The 24,221-nt window shown below is 44.7% G+C and overlaps 1 protein-coding gene across 3 annotated transcripts in view; it reads left to right on the top strand.

Annotated features, from left to right (window-relative positions):
• The window catches only part of foxn3 (forkhead box N3), a 112,552-nt gene that overhangs the window by 74,938 nt on the left and 13,393 nt on the right, over window positions 1-24,221 (top strand). For all 3 annotated transcript variants that reach the window (XM_064927570.1, XM_064927572.1, XM_064927571.1), the window contains exon 4: window positions 9,285-9,352. In XM_064927570.1, the coding sequence (XP_064783642.1) occupies window positions 9,285-9,352 (68 nt within the window). The remainder of the gene's footprint in view (window positions 1-9,284; window positions 9,353-24,221) is intronic.

The raw sequence follows: 24,221 nt of genomic DNA, 5'->3' as shown, positions 1-24,221 counted from the left end.
ACACTATGTCACTGTATAATGCAGGCTTATGCTACACTATGTCACTGTATAATGTAGACGTATAATACACTGTGTCACTGTATAATGCAAGCTTATACTACTCTATGTCACTGTATAATGCAGGCTTATACTACACTATGTCACTGTATAATGTAGGCTTATACTACACAATGTCACTGTATAATTTAGGCTTATACTACACTATGTCTCTGTATAATGCAAGCTTATACTACACTATGTCATGTCACTGTATAATGCAGGCTTATACTACACAATGTCACTGTATAATGTAGGCTTATACTACACTATGTCACTGTATAATGCAGGCTTATACTACACTATGTCACTGTATAATATATGCTTATACTACACTATGTCACTGTATATTGTAGGCTTATACTACACTATGTCACTGTATAATGCAGGCTTATACTACACTATGTCACTGTATAATGCAGGCTTATACTACACTATGTCACTGTATAATGTAGGCTTATACGACACTATGTCACTGTATAATGCAGGCTTATACTACACAATGTCACTGTATAATGTAGGCTTATACTACACTATGTCACTGTATTTTGTAGGCTTATACTACACTATGTCACTGTATAATGCAGGCTTAAGCTACACAATGTCACTGTATAATGTAGACGTATAATACACTGTGTCACTGTATAATGTAGGTTAATACTACAGTATGCACATACATTAATGGCATTAATGTCCCTACTCCAGATAGCGAAGGAATCAATGCCCTAATTATTTCAACTTAATGACAAATTGCGCTTGTCTGCTTCCCTACAACTGTCTGCTATCACTGCTATGTATTTAATATTTTCTTGCATGTAGAGTTGGTTATATACTGTATATTTTTCGAGTCAAAAGAAACTTGGAATATCTCAATAAATTACTCAGTGAGCTCTCATCCCTTTAAATGGTAAACATGACATCACATACAAGACTGTTGGCTGGTGTTGATTTGACCTGAATGGACATTAGACCGGTGGAAGTCTGTCTTTTTGGTACCTTACAGTTGAAGTCGGAAGTTCATACACCTTAGCCAAATACATTTAAACTCCGTTTTTAGTCCTAGTAAAAATTCCCTGTTTTAGGTCAGTTAGGATCACCACTATATTTTAAGAATGTGAAATGTCAGAATAATAATAGAGAGAATGATTAATTTCAGCTTTTATTTCTTTCATCACATTCCCAGTGGGTCAGAAGTTTCTATACACTCAATTAGTATTTGGTAGCATTGCCTTTAAATTGTTGAACTTGGGTCAAATGCTTCGGGTAGCCTTCCACAAGCTTCCCACAATAAGTTGGGTGAATTTTGGCCCATTCGTCCTGACAGAGTGTCACGTTCTGACCTTAGTTCTTTTGTTATGTCTTTGTTTTAGTATGGTCAGGGCGTGAGTCGGGTGGGTTGTCTATGTTCCTTTTTCTATGTTGTGTTTTGCGTTTGGCCTGGTATTCTTCTCAATCAGAGGCAGGTGTCGTTAGTTGTCTCTGATTGAGAATCATACTTAGGTAGCCTTTTAACACTTGTGTTTTGTGGGTGATTATTTTCTGTTATGTGTATGTCACCTTTCAGAACTGTTTCGTTTCTCCTTTGTTGTTTTGTTTAGTGTTCTCGGTTTAATAAATATATGATGAACACTTACCACGCTGCGCTTTGGTCCTCACCTCATTCCAACGACAAGCGTCACAGAATCACCCACCAACCAAGGACCAAGCAGCGTGTTAACGGGCAGCGGCCGAAATCGCAAGACTCCTGGACATGGGAGGAGATTTTGGACGGCAAGGGACCCTGGGCACAGGCTGTGGAATCGCCGCCCCAAGGCAGAGCTGGAGGCAGCTAAAGCTGAGCGGCAGTGGTATGAGGAGGCAGCACGGCAGCGCGGCTGGGGCGAGAGGCAGCCCCAAAAATGTATTGGGGGGGGCTAAGTCAGGTAGGAGACCTGCACCAACTCCCCGTGCTTACCGTGGAGAGAGGTGGCCCAGGCAGGCACCGTGTTATGCTGTGAGGAGCACGGTGTCCCCAGTGCGCAGGCATAGCCCGTTGCGCTACATAGCAGCGCCTCGTATCGGCCGGGCTAGAGTGGGCATCGAGCCAGGTGCCATGAAGCCGGCTCTGTGCATTTGGTCTCCAGTGCGTCTCCTCGGGCCGGGGTACATGGCATCAGCCCTGCGCATGGTGTCCCTGGTTCGCCAGCACAGCCCAGTGCGGTCTATTCCACCTCGCCGCACTGGCCTGGCTACGGGGAGCATCCAGCCAGGTAGGGTTGTACAGGCTCGGTGCTCAAGGCCTCCAGTGCGCCTCCACGGTTCGGTCTATCCGGTGCCTCCTCCATGCACCAGGCCTCCGGTGGCAGCCCCCGCACCAGGCTGTCTCTCCGTCTCCTCCCTACAGGTGCTCCCGCCTGCTCAGCGTGCCAGACTCTCCCGTCTGTCCTGAGCTGCCAGAGTCTCCCGTCTGTCCTGAGTTGCCAGGGTCTTCTGTCTGTCCTGAGCTGCCAGAGCCGCCTGTTTGTCAGGAGCTGCCAGAGCCGTCCGTCTGTCAGGAGCTGCCAGAGCCGCCCATCAGTCAGGAGCTGCCGGAGCAGCCCGTCAATCAGGTGCTGCCGGGGCCGTTCGTTACTCCGGCACTGCCGGACTCGCCCTTCGCTCCGGAGCTGCCGGAGTCTCCCGCCTGTCCGGTGCTGCCGAAATCTTCCGTCCATTCGGGACCCGTGGCTAGGTTCCCCAGTCCGAGTTCGGCAGCGAAGGTCGCCGCTCTAAAGAGGCCACGGAGGCAGGTTAGGAGGTGGACAAAGACTATGGTGGAGTGGGGTCCATGTCCTGCACCAAAGCCGCCACCGCGGACAGACACCCACCCAGACCCTCCCCAATAGGTTCAGGTTTTGCGGCCGGAGTCCGCACCTTTGGGGGGGAGTGGGTACTGTCACGTTCTGACCTTATTTCTTTTGTTATGTCTTTGTTTTAGTATGGTCAGGGTTGGGTTGTCTATGTTCCTTTTTCTATGTTGTGTTTTGCGTTTGGCCTGGTATGGTTCTCAATCAGAGGCAGGTGTCGTTAGTTGTCTCTGATTGAGAATCGTACTTAGGTAGCCTTTTCCCACTTGTGTTTTGTGGGTGATTTATTTTCTGTTATGTGTATGTCACCTTTCAGAACGGTTTCGTTTCTCCTTTGTTGTTTTGTTTAGTGTTCTCGGTTTAATAAATATATGATGAACACTTACCACGCTGCGCTTTGGTCCTCACCTCATTCCAACGACGAGCGTCACACAGAGCTGGTGTAACTGTGTCAGGTTTGTAGGCCTCCTTGCTCGTACACGCCTTTTCAGTTCTGCCCACACATTTTCTATACAATTGAGGTCAGGGCTTTGTGATGGCCACTTCAATACCTTGACATTGTTGTCCTTCAGCCATTTTGCCACAACTTTGGAAGTATGCTTGGGGTCATTGTCCATTTGGAAGACCCATTTACGACCAAGCTTTAACTTGAGATGTTGCTTCAATATAGGCACATAATTTTCCTTTCTCATGATGCCATCTATTTTGTGAAGTGCACCAGTCCCTCCTGCTGCAAAGCACCCCCACAACATGATGATGCCAACCCCATGCTTCACGGTTGGAATAGTGTTCTTTGGCTTGCAAGCCTCCCCCTTTTTCCTCCAAACATAATGATGGTCATTATGGCCAAACAGTTCTATTTTTGTTTCATCAGACCAGAGGACATTTCTCCAAAAAGTGTGATCTTTGTCCCCATGTGCAGTTGCAAACTGTAGTCTGGCTTTTTTATGGGGGTTTTGGAGCAGTGGCTTCTTCCTTGCTGTGCAGCCTTTCAGGTTATGTTGATAATGGACTCGTTTTACTGTGGATGTAGATACTTTTGTAACTGTTTCCTCCAGCATCTTCACAAGGGCCTTTGCTGTTGTTCTGGGATTGATTTGCACTTTTCACACCAAAGTACATTCATCTCTAGGAGACAGAATGAGTCTCCTTCCTGTGTGTATGATGGCTGCGTGGTCCCATGGTGTTTATACTTGCGTACTATTGTTAGTACAGATGAACGTGGTACCTTCAGACGTTTGGAAATTGCTCCCAAGGATGAACTATTTCTTGGGATTTTCCCATGATGTCAAGCAAAGAGGCATTGAGTTTGAAGGTAGGCCTCGAAATACATCCACAGGTACACCTTCAATTGACTCAAATGATGTCAATTAGCCTATCAGAAGCTTCTAAAGCCATGACATCATTTTCTGGAATTTTTCAAGATGTTTAAAGGCACAGTCAACTTAGTGTATGTAAACTTCTGACCCACTGGAATTGTGATACAGTGAATTATAAGTGAAATAATCTGTCTGTAAACAATTGTTGGAAAAATGACTTGTGTCATGCAGAAAGTAGATGTCCTCATCGACTTGCCAAAACTATAGTTTTTAACTATAAATATTTGGATTGGTTGAAAAACTAGTTTTAATGACTCCAACCGAAGTGTATGTAAACTTCGACTTCAACTTTATATAGCTAACTGTAAAGTAATGAGTGGGACATATAGTGTTTAGTTGCATGCTATTTCATGTCAATCATATTGCTGCTTGTAGCCTGTAAGTGATGCTTCATGGTCTTATGCTTCAAATCAAATCAAATTTTAGTGGTCACATTCTCATGGTTAGCAGATGTTATTGCCAGTGTACTGAAATGTTTATGCTTCTAGATCTGACAGTGCAGCAGTATCTAACAGGTAATATCTAAAAATTTCACAACAAAACCTAATACACACACTCCAGCAAAGGATGATCAGTGACAGAGCGGCTAAGATGCAATAGATAGTACATAATAGATAGTGTAGTGTGCTATACATATGAGATAAGTAACGTGAGATATGTAAACATTCTTAAAATGGCATTATTAAAGTGACTAGTGTTCCATTTATTAAAGTGGCCAATGATATCAAGTCTGTAGGTAAGCAGCCGCCTCTCTTTGCTCGTTGCCTTGAGAAGGTGGCCTTGACACAATCTGATGGCCTTGAGAAAGCATATATTTTTCAATCTCTCTGTCCCAGCTTTGATGCACTTGTACTGACCTCGCCTTCTGAATGGAAGCGGGGTGAACAGGCAGTGGCTTGAGTGGTTATTGTCCTTGATGATCTTTTTGGCCTTCCTGTGACATCGGGTGTTGTAGGTGTCCTGACCGGCAGGTAGTTCGCCCCCAGTGATGCGTTGTGCAGACCACATCACCCTCTGGAGAGCCCTTTGGTTGTGTGCGGTGCAGTTGCCTTACCAGGCAGTCATACAGCCTGACAGGATGCTCTCGATTATGCAGTGACAAGCCACATTTTTTCAGCCTCCTGAGTTTGAAGAGGTGCTGATGTAAGTGGACCATTTCAGTTTGTCCATGATATGTACACCGGGGAATTTAAAACTTTCCACCTTCTCCACTGCTGTCCCGTCGATGTGGATAGGGGAGTGCTCCCTCTGAAGTCCACAATAATTTCCTTTGTTTTATTGACATTGAGTGAGAGGTGCCCTCACCTCCTCCCTGTAGGCTGCCTCGTCATTGTTGGTAATCAAGCCCACTACTGTTGTGTCATCTGCAAACTTGATGATTGAGTTGGATGCGTGCTTGGCCTGGCAGTCGTGGGTGAACAGGGAGTACAGGAGGGGGCTGAGAACGCACCCTTGTGGGGCCCCTGTGTTGAGGATCAGCAGAGTGGAGATGCTGTTTCCTACCTTCACCACCTAGGGACAGCCCGTCAGGAAGTCCAGGACCCAGTTCCACAGGGTGGGGTCGAGACCCAGGGTCTCAACCTTCATGATGAGTTTGGAGGGTACTATGGTGTTGAATGCTGAGCTGTAGTCAATGAACAGCATTCTTACATAGGTATTCCTCTTGTCCAGGTGGGATAGGGTAGTGTGCAGTGTGATGACGATTGCATCGTCCGTGGATCTATTGGGGCGGTAAAGCAAATTGAAGTGGGTCTAGGGTGACAGGTGATATGATCCTTGACTAGTCTCTCAAAGCACTTCATGATGAGAGGAGTGCTACGGGGCGATAGTCATTTAGTTCAGTTACCTTGGTTTCTTGGGAACAGGAACAATCGTGGCCATCTTGAAGCATGTGGGGACAGCAGACTGGGATAGGTATCGATTGAATATGTTCGTAAACACACCAGCCAGCTGGTCTGCACATGCTCTGAGGACGCGGCTAGGGATGCCATCTGGGCTGGCCGCCATGCAAAGGTTAACACGTTTAAATGTTTTACTCACGTCGGCCACGGAGAAGGAGAGCCCACAGTCTTTGGTAGTGGTTCGCGTCGGTGGCACTGTATTCTCCTCAAAACGCACAAAGAAGTTGTTTAATTTGTCTGGAAGCAAGACGTCGATGTCCACGACTGGGCTTGTTTCCTTTTTGTAATCCGTAATTGTCTGTAGAATGTGGCTTGTTTATCAAGTGTTCTGCCTTGCAATAAGAAATACCATAAATTAAGAAATAATTGGGGGAAAAAACAGCAAATACTTAGAGGTTTTGACTTTATAAAAAAAATGAAAATGCTATTTAGTTCTGTGATGGTATTAATTAACATAATATTATTACGTAAAAACTTTGTAAAAATGTTCTAGGCTACCCTACCATTTGGGTGTGGCGAGGGTTACTATCTGTTCAGGGTTAGGGTTATTGCTTAAATAGTTTATACCTAGGGTTAGGGTTAGGGTTTTTAAGGCAAAAGACCAAATGTGTTTATAGCTCACTTTTTCCTCCCCGTGGCCATCTGCGGGTACTACATACCTCGCTGGGCTCATAATCTGAGGTAGCAACTGTGTCAGATCTACAAATCAACGAGGTCGACCCATCCATTTGGTTGCACCTCAGTGAACCAGCTCAGCATATACTCAATTCGATGCCTACTAAAGAACAGATTTCGAAGCAAATTACCCAGCAGCCAACAAAATTGATCCAATAATCATTTAGTTTTTTAATTCAAATTTTTCTGGTGGTTTAAATTGGCAAAATCTAGAAAAAGAGAACACAGACACGTGTTTTGTTTTAGGTTTTACACCTTTTTCTGGAAAGAATTTGGTAAACCATGAACAGAATTGTTTTTTTAAATTAATCGCTAGGTGTCAGCCATCTCTTCACCGTGGGTCACCGCAACGTGTACTCGGCCAAACAGTGAGATCGCACATCAAGTAGCCGTTACCTGAGGTAAACCTTCAAGGTTTACGTGGGATAATCACATTGCTAACAATTGCGAAGCTGCCATTTTGATGGAGAACAGTAGGCTGGGAATAGAAAGTTTGGAAGGTGAATTGGTGCCACGTGCTCAGTAGAACTAATTGGAGCTGGCAGGGTGAGAAATGCCCTAAAATAAGGCCTATTTTTTCGCGATTACTTCAAAACCATGCCAAACAGCTGGGACATACGGTAAAATTATGAAACTGAGCTCCATGGCGGATGCAATTAACTCGTTTTTATCAGAACATTTCAGTGACTGGCTCAGCTATTGCCGGACATATCTATGCTAGCTGTCGTGCCCATAGTCAAACTTCAGAAACACTGCTCATTGAAGGACAATAATCTTTAGCTCGATGTAAAATGGGCTGACTAAGACTTCCTCACCAATAAAACATCAACATTATTGACATTTGTTGTTCTAGCTTAGATTAATTCAGACATTTTTGAAGCAGAAATGGGGTTCAGCAGACAATGTCTCCTAGGTAATATTTTCAAATGTTGTGGCAGCACATTGTAGCCGAACTACTTCTGATCAATCCCATGATCCTTTGCGAGGTATGAGACAGATCAGTGCAGGTGGAATCAACGCACTAGCTGATGTAAGACACATGGGTAGAAGAACCCTTTTGAGTTCCACCAAAAAGGGTTCTCCTATGGGAACAGCCGAAGAACCCCTTTTTCTAAGAGTGTAGTGGTGTTTAGTAGCTGGATGTCTCCAAACAAACACATGAATACCAATACAGGAAAAAGGAAGTTGACGATGTTGTTTCGTTGCCAGGCAACTGATATGCTAATGAGGCTGTTAGTCAGTCAGAAGGCTTCTGTGTGTGTTTGCCTGTGTGTTTGTATGCGTGTGGCTCAGTGAGTGTGTGTTTGCTTGTGTGTGTGTGCGCACATCTCAGCATTCAGTGTCTCAGCATTCCGACACAGCTATAATTGAAAGTATCCGTTCTCTGTATGAAGAGTGGAGATGTGATGGCCCTCTCCTCTCCACAGCTAAATTATCCCAAATTGTCAGGTCAGACCTAGCCATCTGTCATCGGCGTAGTGCCCTGCTTATCAGGAGATGGAGATGGAGAAACGGGTCGCTCTGTGCTTGATTAAGGTGCCTGTTGAACACGTTTTTTCTCTTCTCCTTTGCTCTCCATCGTTTAAACGAGATGAGTCTCTCTTTCTGAGGCAACTCATCAAGTGTGTGACTTAAGCTGGTGGCACACACACACACACACACACACACACACACACACACACAAACCATTTTGGGGCTATAATGCGCTGTGCCTCCCTGCTCCACTGTTTGTTCTACAGCTCAATTAGTTAATATGGAGTAAGCAGATTAGCATGGAGCATAGCAGTAGACGGCCTGGCTGTGGCTCTGCTATCTGCTGTGTTACAGGGGGTGTGTGTCTGTGTGTGCGCGCGTGTGTGTGTGTGTGTGTGCCTCCCTATCTATGTGAGAGGATGGAGGACTCAGATGGAGCTCAGTGGAAGATCAGACTACCATCTGATTAGATCTGGGATTGCTCTGTCTGGCCTGAGAGAGAGGTAGAGGGAGGGAGAGCCAAAGAGAGACAACGGGGAGAGAGGATTAAGAGAGAAAGGGGAGAGAGTGACAGACAAGACAAAGAGAGAAAAGTGATAAAGGGAGTAGGAGAGAGAGAGAGAGTTGTGTCCTGTCCTTATCCCCTCGACTGCAGAGATAAAAGGTATTAGGAGTCTGTTAACCCTTTGAACTCTTATCATACACACACATCGACCACACACACTCAACCTCTCAGAGCAAAGTGGTGTGTGTTAGCGTGCGTACGTGTGCGTGCGTGTTTCGATGACTGCTCATGTGGTTACAACTGAAAGACCATGGTCTGTTTCTAGTGTGTAAGGCACTGGTTGAAACTACCTTGCTGTGTTTTGCATAGAGATTGAAGAAGGGCTGCTCCAGTGGAATATTCTACAGGGCTGTCATTTGAGCGAATTCAGTCCGAGGCTCTTCCTTACTCATGCTCTCCCTTTTTCTCTCTCTCTCTCCTTTTTCTGCAGCATGTCCAGTCCTCCTATATGGCCAGGGAGTCCCTTCTTCCGAAAAAATGGAGGGGTCCTCCTGCAAGGTACCGTCATATAGACTTTAATATCGTGCCTTCTCTTCTTACTCCCTCTCTCTCCCGTATCTCCTCCTCGCCCCCACGGTGCACGGTAGGATGGACTGAAACCCCCATCCTTCACTTTCTGATACACTTCAAAGCTGCCGAAGTGAAGTTGGTTCATTTGCATATGCTCTTTAGATATCATTAACCCAGTCTAACGCCCTCTCTCTCTCTCTCTTTCTCTCTCTCTTTCTCTCTCTCTGTGTGTGTGTCGATCACCCTCCCTCCATGCAGGCACCTGGCTAGATCACCATAGCCTTAACTCACACTGTATAGATTCGGCATTGGTTCTGCTCTTATAAAAAGGAGCGTCTCTAAGTCTCGAGGTGGCTGCCTTTTTGTGTCTGCTCCCCTCCTCTTTCTCTCATTCAGACATAATTTTTTTGGCAGGGGGGGGGGGTATATAGAGATTCTGGCAGCATCTCTTCAGCTGCTTCTTCCCCTCTCTTGTTTTTCCTGCTGTACTGTAATCCGATGGAATGTCTTCTTCTCCTTTCTTTCTCCTTCTCCCCCTGCGGCGCTGGGCATTGAGAAGGGGTTTGGTGTATAAGTCGCCATTGTTCCTTTGTCTCTTGACCAGTTGATCAGTATTCCAAGCTCCTGCTAATGTGATACTGCACATGGTAATGGTGATGCACAGAGAACAGACCTTAATGTGGCTATTGTGGAGCAACAGAAAAAGAGAGGGAGGGAGATCCCTTTTCCTGAGGACAATGCTGCAGTTTAGGAAACAGGGGAAGGAGGAAGAGGAGTTCTTCTAACGTATTGCTTTATCCCGAAGAGGATAAATATATCTATCTTTCCAGGAGTTTGAGGAAGCGAAGGAAAAAAAGTGTTACAAAGAATAGGCAAATGATTCTACTGAAGTGGTCCATTGTTGCATTGAGTGTGTGGCTATTGTACAGTGATGTAGAATATCAGAAGAAAGGACACATCTGAAATTGGACCCTATTCCCTATAGGGCTCTGGCCAAAAGCAGTGCACTACATAGGGAACAGGGTGCCATTCTCGATGAACCCCGTTGTCTTTGTGTTGAACTTTATTGTCAGTTAACTGGACTCAATCCCCTAGTCGGTTAGGAAGACATGGAGATTCACCTTCTGAAAGTTGCCATGGTAATGGTTAGAGCTGGCCACCTAAAGTATTGTTGCCATGGCTGCGATATGTCGGTAGACATCTTCCCCAAGCTTTTGTGTCTGTGGGAGAGGGCGATGAGACTGTCAGGGTTTTTACTATGGGGAGTTTCATCTTCTAGATCAGACAATGAATTGAGGAGATGAGAACGTAAAGGTATATCGAAGATATAATTGCCTGTTTTGTGTCTTCCCTCTTTCTCCTTTTATTTTGGTCAATTGTATTCCTCTCTCTCAATTATTCTGCCCCTCATACTTCCTCTAATCCCTCTCCATCTATTTATCCCCCCCCCCTCTCTCTGCCCCCGCATCTCTCGGATTCTCTCGCATTTAAATGCGGAAGATACATTCAGTTGATACATTTCATGAAATAAGATTAGAAAAAGAAATAAACAACAAAATGCACATGGATGATGGTTACACTATGTATCGCTTGTAAGTGATGTACAATGTATATACTTCAGGGAACTAAAGGTCATTGGGATGTCCCTCAGGTTATGGAAATCACCCAGAATAATTCCCAGCTTTATGTCATTATCAAAAGCACAGAAGTTGGGAATTGATTGATCTTATTTGGGAGTATTTCTTACAGTAGAGGAGAAAGTGCATCTCTGTCTCTACCTCCCCTGTAGTGCAGTGACCACATAGCGTTCCTCTTTGGGAAGCCATGTCTTTTTGCATGGCCTTTCTCGATAGCCTACTGGTGGTCGCTGAGCCTGTGTTTGGTCAGGATCTGTTTCTGTTTTGTATCTCTGACAGAGTAGAGATATTCTGACAATTTGTATTCTCTTTTGAGGGCCAAACAGCAGTTTAGTTTATTCTTTGTTTTTGTTAAGGAGGTTTTGATTTCTGTAACAATTGGATTGATTTCCTTGTGTGTTTTGGGTAATAGGGTTGTTTTAGTGTTTTTAATAGCTGACATAGGGGACTCTTCTCGGGGTTCCGCTGTTGGGTTTCTAGTGCTTTGAATAGTAAGGATTTTGGGGCTTCATTTCAAATGGTGCCAAAATGTTTGTGTCCTTTTCTTTATATTTACAATTAAAGGGAATCTTCAGAGTCCAGCTCTGCATACATACTCTGCGTACATACATTATTTGGTATTTAAAAAATATATATATTTAGGATAATTCTGCAGAATTCTGTATGTTGATTTTCCATTGAGTTTGTAGCCCAATGCTTATGATCGTAATTACAGATTGGACTCCAAACCTCGCTTCCATTTAGTGAAATTGGTCAAATTACACTGTTGACTATTTTGTACCATATTTGGAGAGGAATATTTATTTTTGAGAATTTACTTTTTAAGGAGTAAAATGCTTTACAGGCTTTTTATTTGAGTGGATTCACTGCCAGACCAAAACCTACCAGAGGCACATATTTTTAGTCCTAGGTAGTTGTACCATTGGGCATGTTCAGCCATGGTATTTTCAAATTTGAACGAGTGTCTGCTGCTTTGATTCCTGGCATTGTTCTGGAAAATCACAACTTTGGATTTCCGAAACTTGTGTGTTTTGTCAAATTTTTTATAGTATTTTTTATTTTTAGTCCCAGCCTCCATCCCCACAGGAGGCCTTTTGGTAGGCCATCATTGTAAATAAGAATTTGTTCTTAACTGACTTGCCTAGTTAAATAAAGGTAAAAAAAGGGAGAAATTATGCTTTATTCCCAAATAATGTTAAGTTGTTCCTGTAGTTGCTCTGTTGGTTACAGTAGGCCAAGGTCATCTGCGTAGAGCAGGAATCAGACTTCATCTTTGATGGTGAGTCCATGGGCTGCAGATGTAGACGTTGAACAGAGTTGAACTTAAACTGCACCCTTGTCTCACCCCTCGCCCTTATGCAAAAAAAAATGTTATTTTATTGTTCAGTTTAATACTGCTTGTGTCGTTAGAGTAAATAGATTTAATGATGATGTATACTTTACCCCCTCTCTCTCTCAACCCCGCACCTCTCTGATTCAGAGGGGTTGGGTTAAATTCGGAAGACACATTTTGGTTGAATGCATTCCGTTTTGCAGCTGACTTTCCTCTCTCTCTCTCTCCCACCTCGTCTCAGTTATATATAGCAGGACTATTACAGACAGAGGTACCAAAGGTACCCTGCCCCTGCAAGTTACTGGATGTTCATAGAACACTCCTTAGATATATGGAGACCTACTCTACTGTGTCCCTCGTCTGTCTCCCAGCTGACAGACCGACACACCACTGATACTGGCAGTTAGAGGGAGGAGTGTTTAGTATCAACTCTGCTGCTGTGGAGCCTGGTATTACCTGGAGCGTGAGGGAGGGAGGGATGGATGGATGGATGAAGGGGGAGGGGGGTAGTGTGTGTGGGAGGAACATCTGTTGAGAGCAGTGACCGAAACACGATCTGAACTGCTAGCTAACACATACACTCACACAGATAAGTAGAAAGGTGTGCTTCCAGTGTGTGTGTGTGTGTGATTGTGTATGTATGTGTGTCTCGCAGCCCCTTGCGCAGGCCTTGAGAGAGTTGTTGAGAGGCTGGAGATTTCCTCTGGAGCAGCTGAAGGAGAGGCAGACAAACTAGAGCTATATTATTGAGCCACTAGTACCATGACACACACACACACACACACACACAAACTCAGGTACCCCCCCCCCCCCCCCACACACACACACACACACACACACAGGCTCCTCCCTCAGCTGTGTGATCCAGCTCCGTTCTGAAGCCTCTCACACCTGTCCCAGTCTCATGCACAGGTCACTATTGATTTATGGATTTAGGAGCTTCCCCTGACACCGTGCCAAAAGCCCTCCAAATACACCCTCTCTTTCTTCTCCCTCCCTCCCTCCCTCTGTCTCTCTCTCTCTCTATCCCCCCTCCTCTCCTCTCTCCTGCTCTTCTTGTTGAGTTGTGCCTCTTCAGTTCAAAGTTCTGTGGTGAGGCGTGTCTAGCTTAGGAATGGCTCAGAGAGCTGGAGTCTAGCGCTATACCCATCACTTTCAAACTGAAGAGGGGATAGAGGGATAGAGGGAGGAGAGGGGATAGAGGGAGGACAGGAGAGGGGATAGAGGGAGGACAAGAGAGGGGATAGAGGGAGGACAAGAGAGGGGATAGAGGGAGGACAAGAGAGGGGATAGAGGGAGGACAGGAGAGGGGATAGAGGGAGGAGAGATAATATAGAGGAGGGAGGACAGGAGAGGGGATAGAGGGAGGACAGGAGAGGGGATAGAGGGAGGACAGGAGAGGGGATAGAGGGAGGACAGGAGAGGGGATAAAGGGAGGACAGGAGAGAGGATAGAGGGAGGACAGGAGAGGGGATAGAGGGAGGACAGGAGAGGGGATAGAGGGAGGAGAGATAATATAGAGCAGAGAGGAGAGGAGATATAAGGAGGCGAGAGACTATAGAGCAGAGAGAAGGGATAGCGGGAGGAGAGAGAATATAGAGCAGAGAGAAGGGATTGGGGTCCAGTAATCCAGACTAGTAATATGACAGCTGTGATACCTAATAGTACAGATTTTATAGTACTAACTAAAATTGTATAGTCCCATTATCTCATCATCATTGAACTGTATTATTCCCTGTAGTACTCCTGGGTATGATGTCATGCATGCCTCTGTGTGTGTGTGTGTGTGTAACACAAGAAGGGTTTCCAGCTGACCATTGATTGACATGTGACACCAATGTATGTGCGCGTGACGTCATAGCTGTGTGTCATGTGACCACATTACAATTTTTGTTCACGAGTGTCCAATTTCTATTGGTGCGTGTGTGTGTGAGACAGCGCCTCTAAGCCCCTGAACCTATATCCCATTTAGGTGGTCTTCTGTATGTTTTTACATCTATTGAATGATGCAGGACCAGTTAGAGCAGAAGGCGACAGAGCAGGACGTATGGCGCAGTGTGTGTCGGTGTGTGTCGGTGTGTCGCGTGCCTCTGCTGTCTCACAAGTCAGGAGTGAGTCAGAGGAAAAGTCTTTGAAGTATTCCGCCCACCACTCTGCTCTCAGCAATGAATACATACAATGGACGGACACACACACACACACACACGCACACATATTTCAGCTCTGAGCAATGGCAGAATAAGCCGGGGGATATTTAACTTGCTGATATCGGAGAGAAAAGAATGAAGAGAGAGCGAGGGAAGAGAGGAGTACCGGAGTACCGATGAATAGTTGGAGGAATGGCAGTGGACTGAAGACACAGAATATCACAGTGGAACCACTTTCCGCACTGCACCCTCTCCGATGGGGACACAGACGATGTGGTGAACCCATTTCCATACCACACCCCTCTCCATAGCTCCCTCTGCATGAAACTCACCGCTACCGTTATGGAGGAACGTAGACCGCTGTCGCCTGTTTCAAGACATTCTGGCAGAACCCGTTTTTTCATCACACTTCATTGTTTTTTTGTTGTTGTTGTTTTCTTATGCAGACAGTTGGACAAGTGAGAGGAGAGAGTGTTTAAGGTGCTTGCTGGTGTAGTTCTAAATAGATGTCATATTTTATACGTAAAGCTTTGTTAAAGGTCTGTGTAATATGTGTAATACCGACGTTTCACACGTGAATGCCGCCTGTCCCTAAACAGAGTAAACAGAGAGCGCGAGCGGAAAGAGATATCTTTATATTTGTGAAACCTTTATGATTGCAATGTTTACTGTTCATTTTCAATAATTTTTTTTTGTTGCTGTTGTTGTTGTTTTTGGTTCCTTCTTGTTGGTCTATTTCACTTGCTTTGGCTTGCTTTTCCCATGCCAATAAAGCCCCTTTTCCCATGCCAATAAAGCCCCTTTTCCCATGCCAATAAAGCCCCTTTGCCCATGCCAATAAAGCCCCTTTTCCCATGCCAATAAAGCCCCTTTCCCATGCCAATAAAGCCCCTTTGCCCATGCCAATAAAGCCCCTTTGCCCATGCCAATAAAGCCCCTTTTCCCATGCCAATAAAGCCCCTTTTCCCATGCCAATAAAGCCCCTTTGACATTTGCCTCTTCCGTTTCTCTCTCCGTTGTCCTTCTTTTCCTCCTCTCCCCTTAACTTCTAAGAGTTAGTCACTCGTTCTTCTCTTCGTTCTTCTTCCACAATTAGATATTCAGGAGATGACGGAGGAGGGGGGGGGGGGAGTGAAAGAGAGACAGAGAGAACAGAGTTTGTAGAAGTGTGTGTGTGTGTAACACTTTTTACTCATTATTCTCCCAGGCACCCAGTGTGTGCTCTGAACGGGGGAACGCCTCCTCTCCTCCCTCCTTTTCCCCTCTCATATTCTCATCCTCCTCTCACTCACTCACTCCTTTTATCTCCTCTTTGTTCCACGAGAGTTGTGTCAAAGACTATGGGACTGAAGACACCCCCCCCCCCCCCAATACCTTGTCTTGTTGTTCTGCTCCTTGCTCTCCTCCTATTATTATCTCCTATCTCCTAGTGTGAATGGATTAGGTGGTGTAGTGTGTCCGGTCCAGTTTTAGCAGATCTGATTGTCTAGAAGTGGCCGTTGTCACGTTAGCTACACACACACACACACACACACACACACACACACACACACACACACACACACACACACACCACTCTGTTATGTCAGAATACCCTGGGGGTAAAAGGAAGTGCGATAGAGGCTGTGGTCATAGCGATCAGTTGGTTACATCATCTCTCCTGTCTCTCTCTCTCTGTGGGTGGTGCTGTCAGGTATCGTATTTCCTGCTTCAAAGCATCTCACTCCCTCTTCCTTTTCTCTCATCCTTTTCCCTCTTTTTACCTTCGGAGTGTCACAGTGACTCAGAGGTGTGTGTGTGTGTGTTTCCACTAACAGCCTTGACCATGTCTCCTGGGTCTGTCTGTCTGTCTGGGGGATGAAAAGGTGTCCTCACGTCTAGGGGAAATTACACGGTACCGGCAACCCATGTGACAGATCCAGCTGATGGGAGGGAAAGGGGTTGACTGGTTGTCTGGTGTCCTCACACTTATACACCCAGTCAGCATGTCCACAATGAGTACAATTCCACCGCTGCCACCAATGAACCACTGAAAGGCTCTCTGATGCTGCAGGATCTTTATGTAAAGTGGGATGTCATCACACTCGTCTGATGTACTGGGCTTTCCTATTTCAGACTATGGAATTCTATGCAGTCCTTGGTTCACCTCGAAGTGTGGGGAGGTCTACATTCTGGTTTTAGTTGACTTCAGTCCATGTTCTGCCCACAGCTGGCCTGGATTCTGTTATTGGTCACTCCCATTTGGAAGCCAGTCTGCTATTGGTCACTCCCACTTAGAACACCTTCTGCTATTGGTCACTCCCACTTACAACACCAGTCTGCTATTGGTCACACCCACTTAGAACACCAGTCTGTTATTGGTCACTCTCACTTAGAACAGCAGTCTGCTATTGATCACTCCCACTTAGAACAGCAGTCTGCTATTGGTCACTTCCACTTAGAACACCAGTCTGCTATTGGTCACTCCCACTTAGAACACCAGTCTGCTATTGAACACTCCCACTTAGAACAGCAGTTTGCTATTGGTCACTCCCACTTAGAAAAGCAGTCTGCTATTGGTCTCTCCAACTTAGAACAGCAGTCTGCTATTGGTCACTCCCACTTAGAACAGCAGTCTGCTATTGGTCACTCCCACTTAGAAAAGCAGTCTGCTATTGGTCTCTCCCACTTAGAACAGCAGTCTGCTATTGGTCACTCCCACTTAGAACACCAGTCTGCTATTGGTCACTCCCACTTAGAACAGCAGTCTGCTATTGGTCACTCCAACTTAGAACAGCAGTCTGCTATTGGTCACTCCCACTTAGAACACCAGTCTGCTATTGATCACTCCCACTTAGAACCGCAGTCTGCTATTGGTCACTCCCACTTAGAACACCAGTCTGCTATTGATCACTCCCACTTAGAACAGCAGTCTGCTATTGGTCACTCCCACTTAGAACACCAGTCTGCTATTCTTCACTGCTACTTGTGTTCTATATTCAGATCTATGGAGGAACATCTGCTATCTTTATTGATCGTTTTTCCTCTCTCTCTCTCTCTCTTTCTCTCGTTCGTTATCGGGGGGATTTATTATGTGGGTGTAGCGTCTGCTTTTATGACTGAACAGATATGATCCATAGCTGTTGTGTCTCTTTCTTTTTCTGTCATCAAGTGTGAATTGATGAGAGGGCTGAGTGTTGCATCATCTCGTTGAGTTTGTGATCTGAGTGAACAGATATGGGTTGTGCCTGGTAAATGTGGAGCTCATTTCCTGGGTGTCATAGTTAGGCCTGTCGCATGCATGATCATATGAAGTTTGTGGGTGCTTTGACTTGTGATGATGATGATGCCTCTTTCCCTATCCCCCCCCCTCCTGCTCTCCCTCTCCTTCCCTCTCTCTTCCTCTTTCTTACCCAGTTACTTCTATAAATAGGTTTTGAAGTCAGGGGCTGTGCATTGTAACACTACACTGCCTTCCTTTACACAGAGGGAGAGAGAGAGAGAGGGAGAAAGGATGAGAGCGGGAGTGAGAGAGAGAGAGAGAGAGAGGGACGGAGATAAAAGGGGGGGTGGAGGGTAAAGTGGAACGCATAGCAGCGTTGAAAGATATATAGAGTAAGAATGACTTTGCTTATAGTCACCACTCGACTGGTTTCAATTATGGGCTGTAAACATTGATTATGTCTCCCTCTCTATTTCCCCCTATCCTTCTTTCTCTCTTTCTTCCCTACTCCCTCTCTGCATGTCTGTCTCCTCATTTTCTGCTCTCTCTCTCTCTCTCTCTCTCTCCCTCTCTCTGGTATTTCCTGTTCTTGGTCATGTGGTGTGTGTGATCCACCCGGGCTCTGTAGTGAAGTATGTGAAATGTGATCGGTTGCCTTGGCGACAGCAATGCCCTAGTCAGAGAGAGTGGCAGTAAGGAAGCAGCAACCCACAGGAAAAATCACTACAGTACATACTACAGTATACTACAATGCACAAAACACTACATTATGTACTATAGTATATACTACAGTTTTATTTGACTGCAGTATTTATACTATAGTTAACTGTATTCTACACTATACACTAAAGTCTAAGTCTGCAAAAACACTAGATACTGTAGTCAAATGAAACAAGTGTTTTTGCAGACTTTACTGTAGTATTTCCTATGTTTTTTTGTTTTATTATTCTCCTTCAGGAAACCTACTGGATAAATACTGAAAGAACACATTTTCCATAACCTGTAAGTAGGTTGGTTGGTGTTCTGAAGGGATAGTTCACAGCTTCTGCTCTTTTTCTATAACCTGTAGGGAACACAATATATGGTCTATACTTGGCATGTAGGTTTCTCACTTATGGGTGGCACAAATTTGGAATATGGGGGAGGGGAATGGGCAGGGTATATGTAAATTCAATGCTCTAGTATTTACTATAGTTAAAAAAGTGTCGTGTTTTTGCGGACTTTACTGTAGTGTTCACCACAGTATTTTAAAAAGAAAAGGTTAATACTGTAGTATTTGCTATAATATTCCACAGTATGCTACATACTAAAGCCTTCTATAATAAGTACTACACATGCTTGAGTGATACTACAGTGTGTATTATAGTATTCTACAGTATACTACAGTTTACTTTAGAATGCTATGTAAGGACTGTGGTATTCTATAGTAAACTGTCATATTTGTTCATATGGGAAGCCACACAGACATTCCTTTAGAGGAGGGGGAGAGAAAAAGATGGAGAGAGAAGGAGATAAAAGGGAAACAATGAAATCATTGAAGGATTCTGCCCTTTTTTAAGAACCCTTGAATAATTCAGCCACTCTACTTGAAGTAAAACTCCTTGTTTAGAACCTCTCCTCTTTCTAAAAAAGGACTTTCTTATTTCTGACAGCTTGTTTCCCAGACCTCTGCTCCTCCATTTCTGTTACAGAAGCCTGACAGCTCCCTGTGTGTCTGTTGCTTTGCACGACAGAGGTTGTGGACACATTTCTGCTTTAAATGGATAGTGCGGTCTAAAATCTGAGTTGATCAGTTACCTCAAGATCCTGTCCATATTCTGTACACTGTCGACAGAGTCCTAGGAATTCATCTCGGGAGATTTGTACAGCAAGATGCCACATTTGAGTGAGTGAGTGAGTGAGTGAGAGAGACTCGTGTGTGTGAAATATATGTTAACATTTCCAAAGCACGTGAAGTAGATAATAAACAACAAAAATGAACAGTAAACATTACCCTCAAATGTCATATTATGGCTATGTACAGTGTTGTGCAAATAGTTAAAGTACAAAAGGGAAAATAAATCAACATAAATATCGGTTGCATTTACAATGGTGTTTGTTCTTCACTTGTTGCCCTTTTCTCGTGGCACAAGGTCACAAATCACGCTGCTGTGATGGCACACTGTGGTATTTCACCCAGTAGACATGGGAGTTTATCAAAATTAGGTTTGTTTTCAGTTTGTGGATCTGTGTAATCTGAGGGAAATATGTGTCTCTAATATGGTCTTACATTTGGCAGGAGGTTAGGAAGTGCAACTAGTTTCCAACACATTTTGTGGGCAGTGTGCACATAGCCTGTCTTCTCTGGAGAGCCAGGTCTGCCTACGGCGTTCTTTCTCAATAGCAAGGCTATGCTCACTGAGTCTGTACATTAGTCAAAGCTTTCCTTAAGTTTAGGTCAGTCACAGTGGTCAGGTATTCTGCCACTTTGTACTCTCTGTTTAGGGCCAAATAGCATTCTAGTTTGCTCGTTTTTTTTGTTAATTCTTTCCAGTGTGTCAAGTAATTATCTTTTTGTTTTCTCATGATTTGGTTGGGTCTAATTGTGTTGCTGTCCATCTTGCTTAGGGGACTCTTCTCCAGGTTAATCTCTCTGTAGGTGATGGCTTTCTTATGGAAGGTTTGGTAATCGCTTCATTTTAGGTGGTTGTAGAATTGAATGTCTCTTTTCTGGATTTTGATCATTAGCCGGTATCGGCCTAATTCTGCTCTGCGTGCATTATTTGGTGTTTTATGTTGTACACAGGATATTTTTGCAGAATTCTGCATGCAGTCTCAAATTGGTGTTTGTCCCATTTTGCAAATTCTTGGTTATTTGCACAACACTGTACATAGCCAACCATAAAGGGCAATGGGTTCTATAACTGATTCAAGTATTTTTTGCCAGATCCTAATTGGTATGTTGAATTTTATGTTCCTTTTGATAGCATAGAAGGCCTTTCTTGCCTTGTCTCTCAGCTCGTTCGCAGCTTTTACTGTCAGGGCCCAGGTCTGACAGAATCTGTGCAGAAGATCTAGGTGCTGCTGTAGGCCCTCCTTGGTTGGGGACAGAAGAACCAGATCATCAGCAAACAGTAGACAGTTGACTTCAGATTCTAGTAGGGTTAGTGCTGCAGACTGTTTTAGTGCCCTCGCCAATTCCTTGATATATATGTTGAAGAGGGTGGGGCTTAAGCTGCATCCCTGTCTCACCCCACGGCCCTGTGGAATAAATGTGTGTTTTTAACAGCACACTTCCATGTTTGTGTACATGGATTTTATAATGTTGTAGGTTTTTCCCCCCTAACACCACTTTCCATCAATTTGCATAGCAGACCCTTATGCCACATTTAGTAAAATTATTTTGGGAAATCAACAAAGCATGAAGACTTTGCCTTTGATTTGGATTGTTTGTTTATCAATTAGGGTGTGCAGGGTGAATACGTGGTCTGTCGTATGGTGATTTGGTAAAAAGCCAATTTGACATTTGCTCAGTACATTGTTTTCATTGTTTTTTTTTTGAGGAAATGAACGAGTTTGCTGTTAATGATAATGCAGAGGATTTTTCCCAAGATTGCTGTTGACGCATATCACATGGTAGTTATTGGGGTCACATTTGTCTCTACTTTTGTGGATTAGGGTGATCAGTCCTTGCTTCCAAATATAGGGGAAGATGCCAGAGCTAAGGATGATGTTAAAGAGTTTAAGTATAGCCAATGTTTTATCATTTGATCATGTATATGTTTTTGCTGTTTGTTCTTTGTTATAGGGCCAAAACGATTGGATAGATTGGAGAAGTGGTTTACCCATACATATGTCTCTCTCTCTCTCTCAATTCAAAGGGCTTTACTGGCATGGGAAACACATGTTTCGTCTGTCTGTTTGTGTCTCTGTCTGTGTCTCTATCTATCTCCCTCTCTGTGTGTGTGTGTGTGTGTGTGTGTGTGTGTGTGTGTGTGTGTGTGTGTGTGTGTGTGTGTGTGTGTGTGTGTGTGTGTGTGTGTGTGTGTGTGTGTGTGTGTGTGTGTGTGTGTCAGTGACTGTAGTAGTTCTGAGTGACTGTGTGTGTGTTTACTCTGTTGAATACGTGTGGTGTTCCTGAATGTAGCTCTTAGAAGGCTGCCTGTGTGGAGAGCTGTTGGTGTGCCTTTAATGTGAAGTGTTGCTAATTTTATTCTCTTGAACACAGCGCTAAAAGGCAGCTTCAGTCAGATGTCGCCTTGTTAGCTGGAAGCCGGGTTGTAACACTTAGTGAATAATAGAACAACTCAAACAGTTTATCATCACTTGGGGGGGAGGGGGAGAAGAAAGAGAAATTGGAGAGAGAGGAGAGGTGTCTGCACCTCAAGTCAGTCTGGATGGAGTATTTGGGATGCTTCTGTAATCAGGAGGGGGAAGGGAGGAGGGGAGAGGAGGGAGAGGAGAGAAGAGAGCAGAGCAGAGGAGAGCCAGGTCATGTGTATCAACCACAACGTCCTCTACAACCTCTTCACTCTGACCCCAAACACCCTGATTCCTGACCACAATGTCTCTGAGCACACTGTGGTTGACCATATAATTTGTGAACACACACACACACACACACACACACACACACACACACACACACACACACACACACACACACACACACACACACACACACACACACACACACACACACACACACACACACACACATCCCTGCTCTGACCCAGGAGAAGCCATTCCATTAGTGATAAACACACTCTGTTACCTGGCAACAACATGGATGGCCTATTTTGAACGCTTCAAGATCTACATGTCTGAATCTGTCTGCTGCTCCCACAAATATATTCTCATTTTTCCTGGATGAGAGAGGTGTGTGTGTGTGTGTGTGTGTGTGTGTGTGTGTGTGTGTGTGTGTGTGTGTGTGTGTGTGTGTGTGTGTGTGTGTGTGTGTGTGTGTGCCTCTACATGGCTACAATCGCTTTGGTATAGAAAGATTGCAGGTTCGAATCCCACTTTGACCGTCCCCCAAATTCACCATGTGTTGGTTAGGAAAAATAGCTTGAGCACTCCTCTTCAGAAGCCTTACCTAAAGTAAGGATCAGGGGAATTGGAGAAGGAATGATACATTTAGTCAAACCTCCAATGAATTAAAGACTATTCTGTTAATTTTGTACTTGTGATGTTCACTCGGTAACCATTAAAGAATCATCATGTTTCTCCTCCTAATCGGCCCGAGCAGTGAAATGTGATATTAAAGCTGTTTGTTTGTTTGTGTGTGTGTGTGTGTGTGCTCCAGAGAGTCGCTGTGTTCTTCAAGGAAGTGCTTTTGTGTGATGTGCTAAGATGAAATAACTTAACAGGCTTCCAGACAACATCTTTCTTTATTCATGTCTATTCTTTCACTCTATACATGGCCACAATCAGTGATCCTGTATATAGAAATTCTATTGCATTACAGTGGGCTAAATACTTGCAGTTACTGCAGTGGGTTAAATCAGGGTCTTAGGTAGTCTTAAACAAATCTACTTTGAAACAAAAGTATACACCTCACACACATGGTTATGTGCTTTAAAAAGAGGACACCTGTACCATGTCAGATATAGAGTTGAAATGTATTACATTTTGAGTTTGCATCCAAATATTACACTTTACATATATCACAGAAGACCGAAATATAAGAAAACCGGTTGACATGGAAACCCTGGGGCGCAGTGGTCTAAGGCAGTGCCACTAGAGATTCTGGGTTCGAGTCCAGGCTCTGTCGCATGCCGGCCGCGATTGGGAGACCCATGGGCCGGTGCACAATTGGCTCAGCGCCATCCTGGTTACGGGAGGGTTTGGATGTCCTTGTCCCATCGCGCACCAGCGACTCCAGTGGCGGGCTGGGCGCAGTGCACGCCGGCATGGTCGCCAGGTGTATGGTGTTTCCTCTGACACATTGGTGCGGCTGGCTTCTGGGTTTAGTGGGCATTGTGTCTTGAAGCAGCGTGGGCTTGGCTGGGTTGAGTTTCAGAGGACAGAGGCTCTTGGCCTTCGCCTTTCCTGAGTCCGTACGGGAGTTACAGTGAAATTGGGGTAAAAAAAACGTGTTTATTAATTGTGAATTGTGAACAATCCACCAATGAGGCCTCTAGAGGGAGATTTGGTCATTTGACTGCAGGAAATGGTTCTAATGGTTAATGTGTCTGTCTATGCATTCTGTGCACGTGAGCGTTTGTTTGCTTTACCTAGGAAGTCAATTCTCTTCCTATGAAAGTGCCTGACTGCCTGTCTGTCTGTCTGTCTGCTCTGTCTGTGTTTGCCACTGCTTGTCTTTGTGAGTAAAAAAAACAAACATCCTCCCTTCCTTGATGTAAAGACCAACTGGAGCGTAGCATAGACCGCAGTTTACAAAGTCCTCCAGCCCTCTATCTCTCCCTCCACCCCTCTGTCCCTCTCTCTGTATTTACTCTCTCACTCCATCCAGGTTATTGTCTTGACACAAAGACCCACAGCACTCCCCTGCCTGGACCAGCTCCTCTCCTTTTTCCTCTCCTTGTCTCTCTCTCCT

Source organism: Oncorhynchus masou, chromosome 21 (genome assembly GCF_036934945.1).
Source record: "Oncorhynchus masou masou isolate Uvic2021 chromosome 21, UVic_Omas_1.1, whole genome shotgun sequence".
Taxonomy (NCBI): domain Eukaryota; kingdom Metazoa; phylum Chordata; class Actinopteri; order Salmoniformes; family Salmonidae; genus Oncorhynchus; species Oncorhynchus masou.
This window is presented reverse-complemented; position numbering and strand designations above follow the sequence as displayed.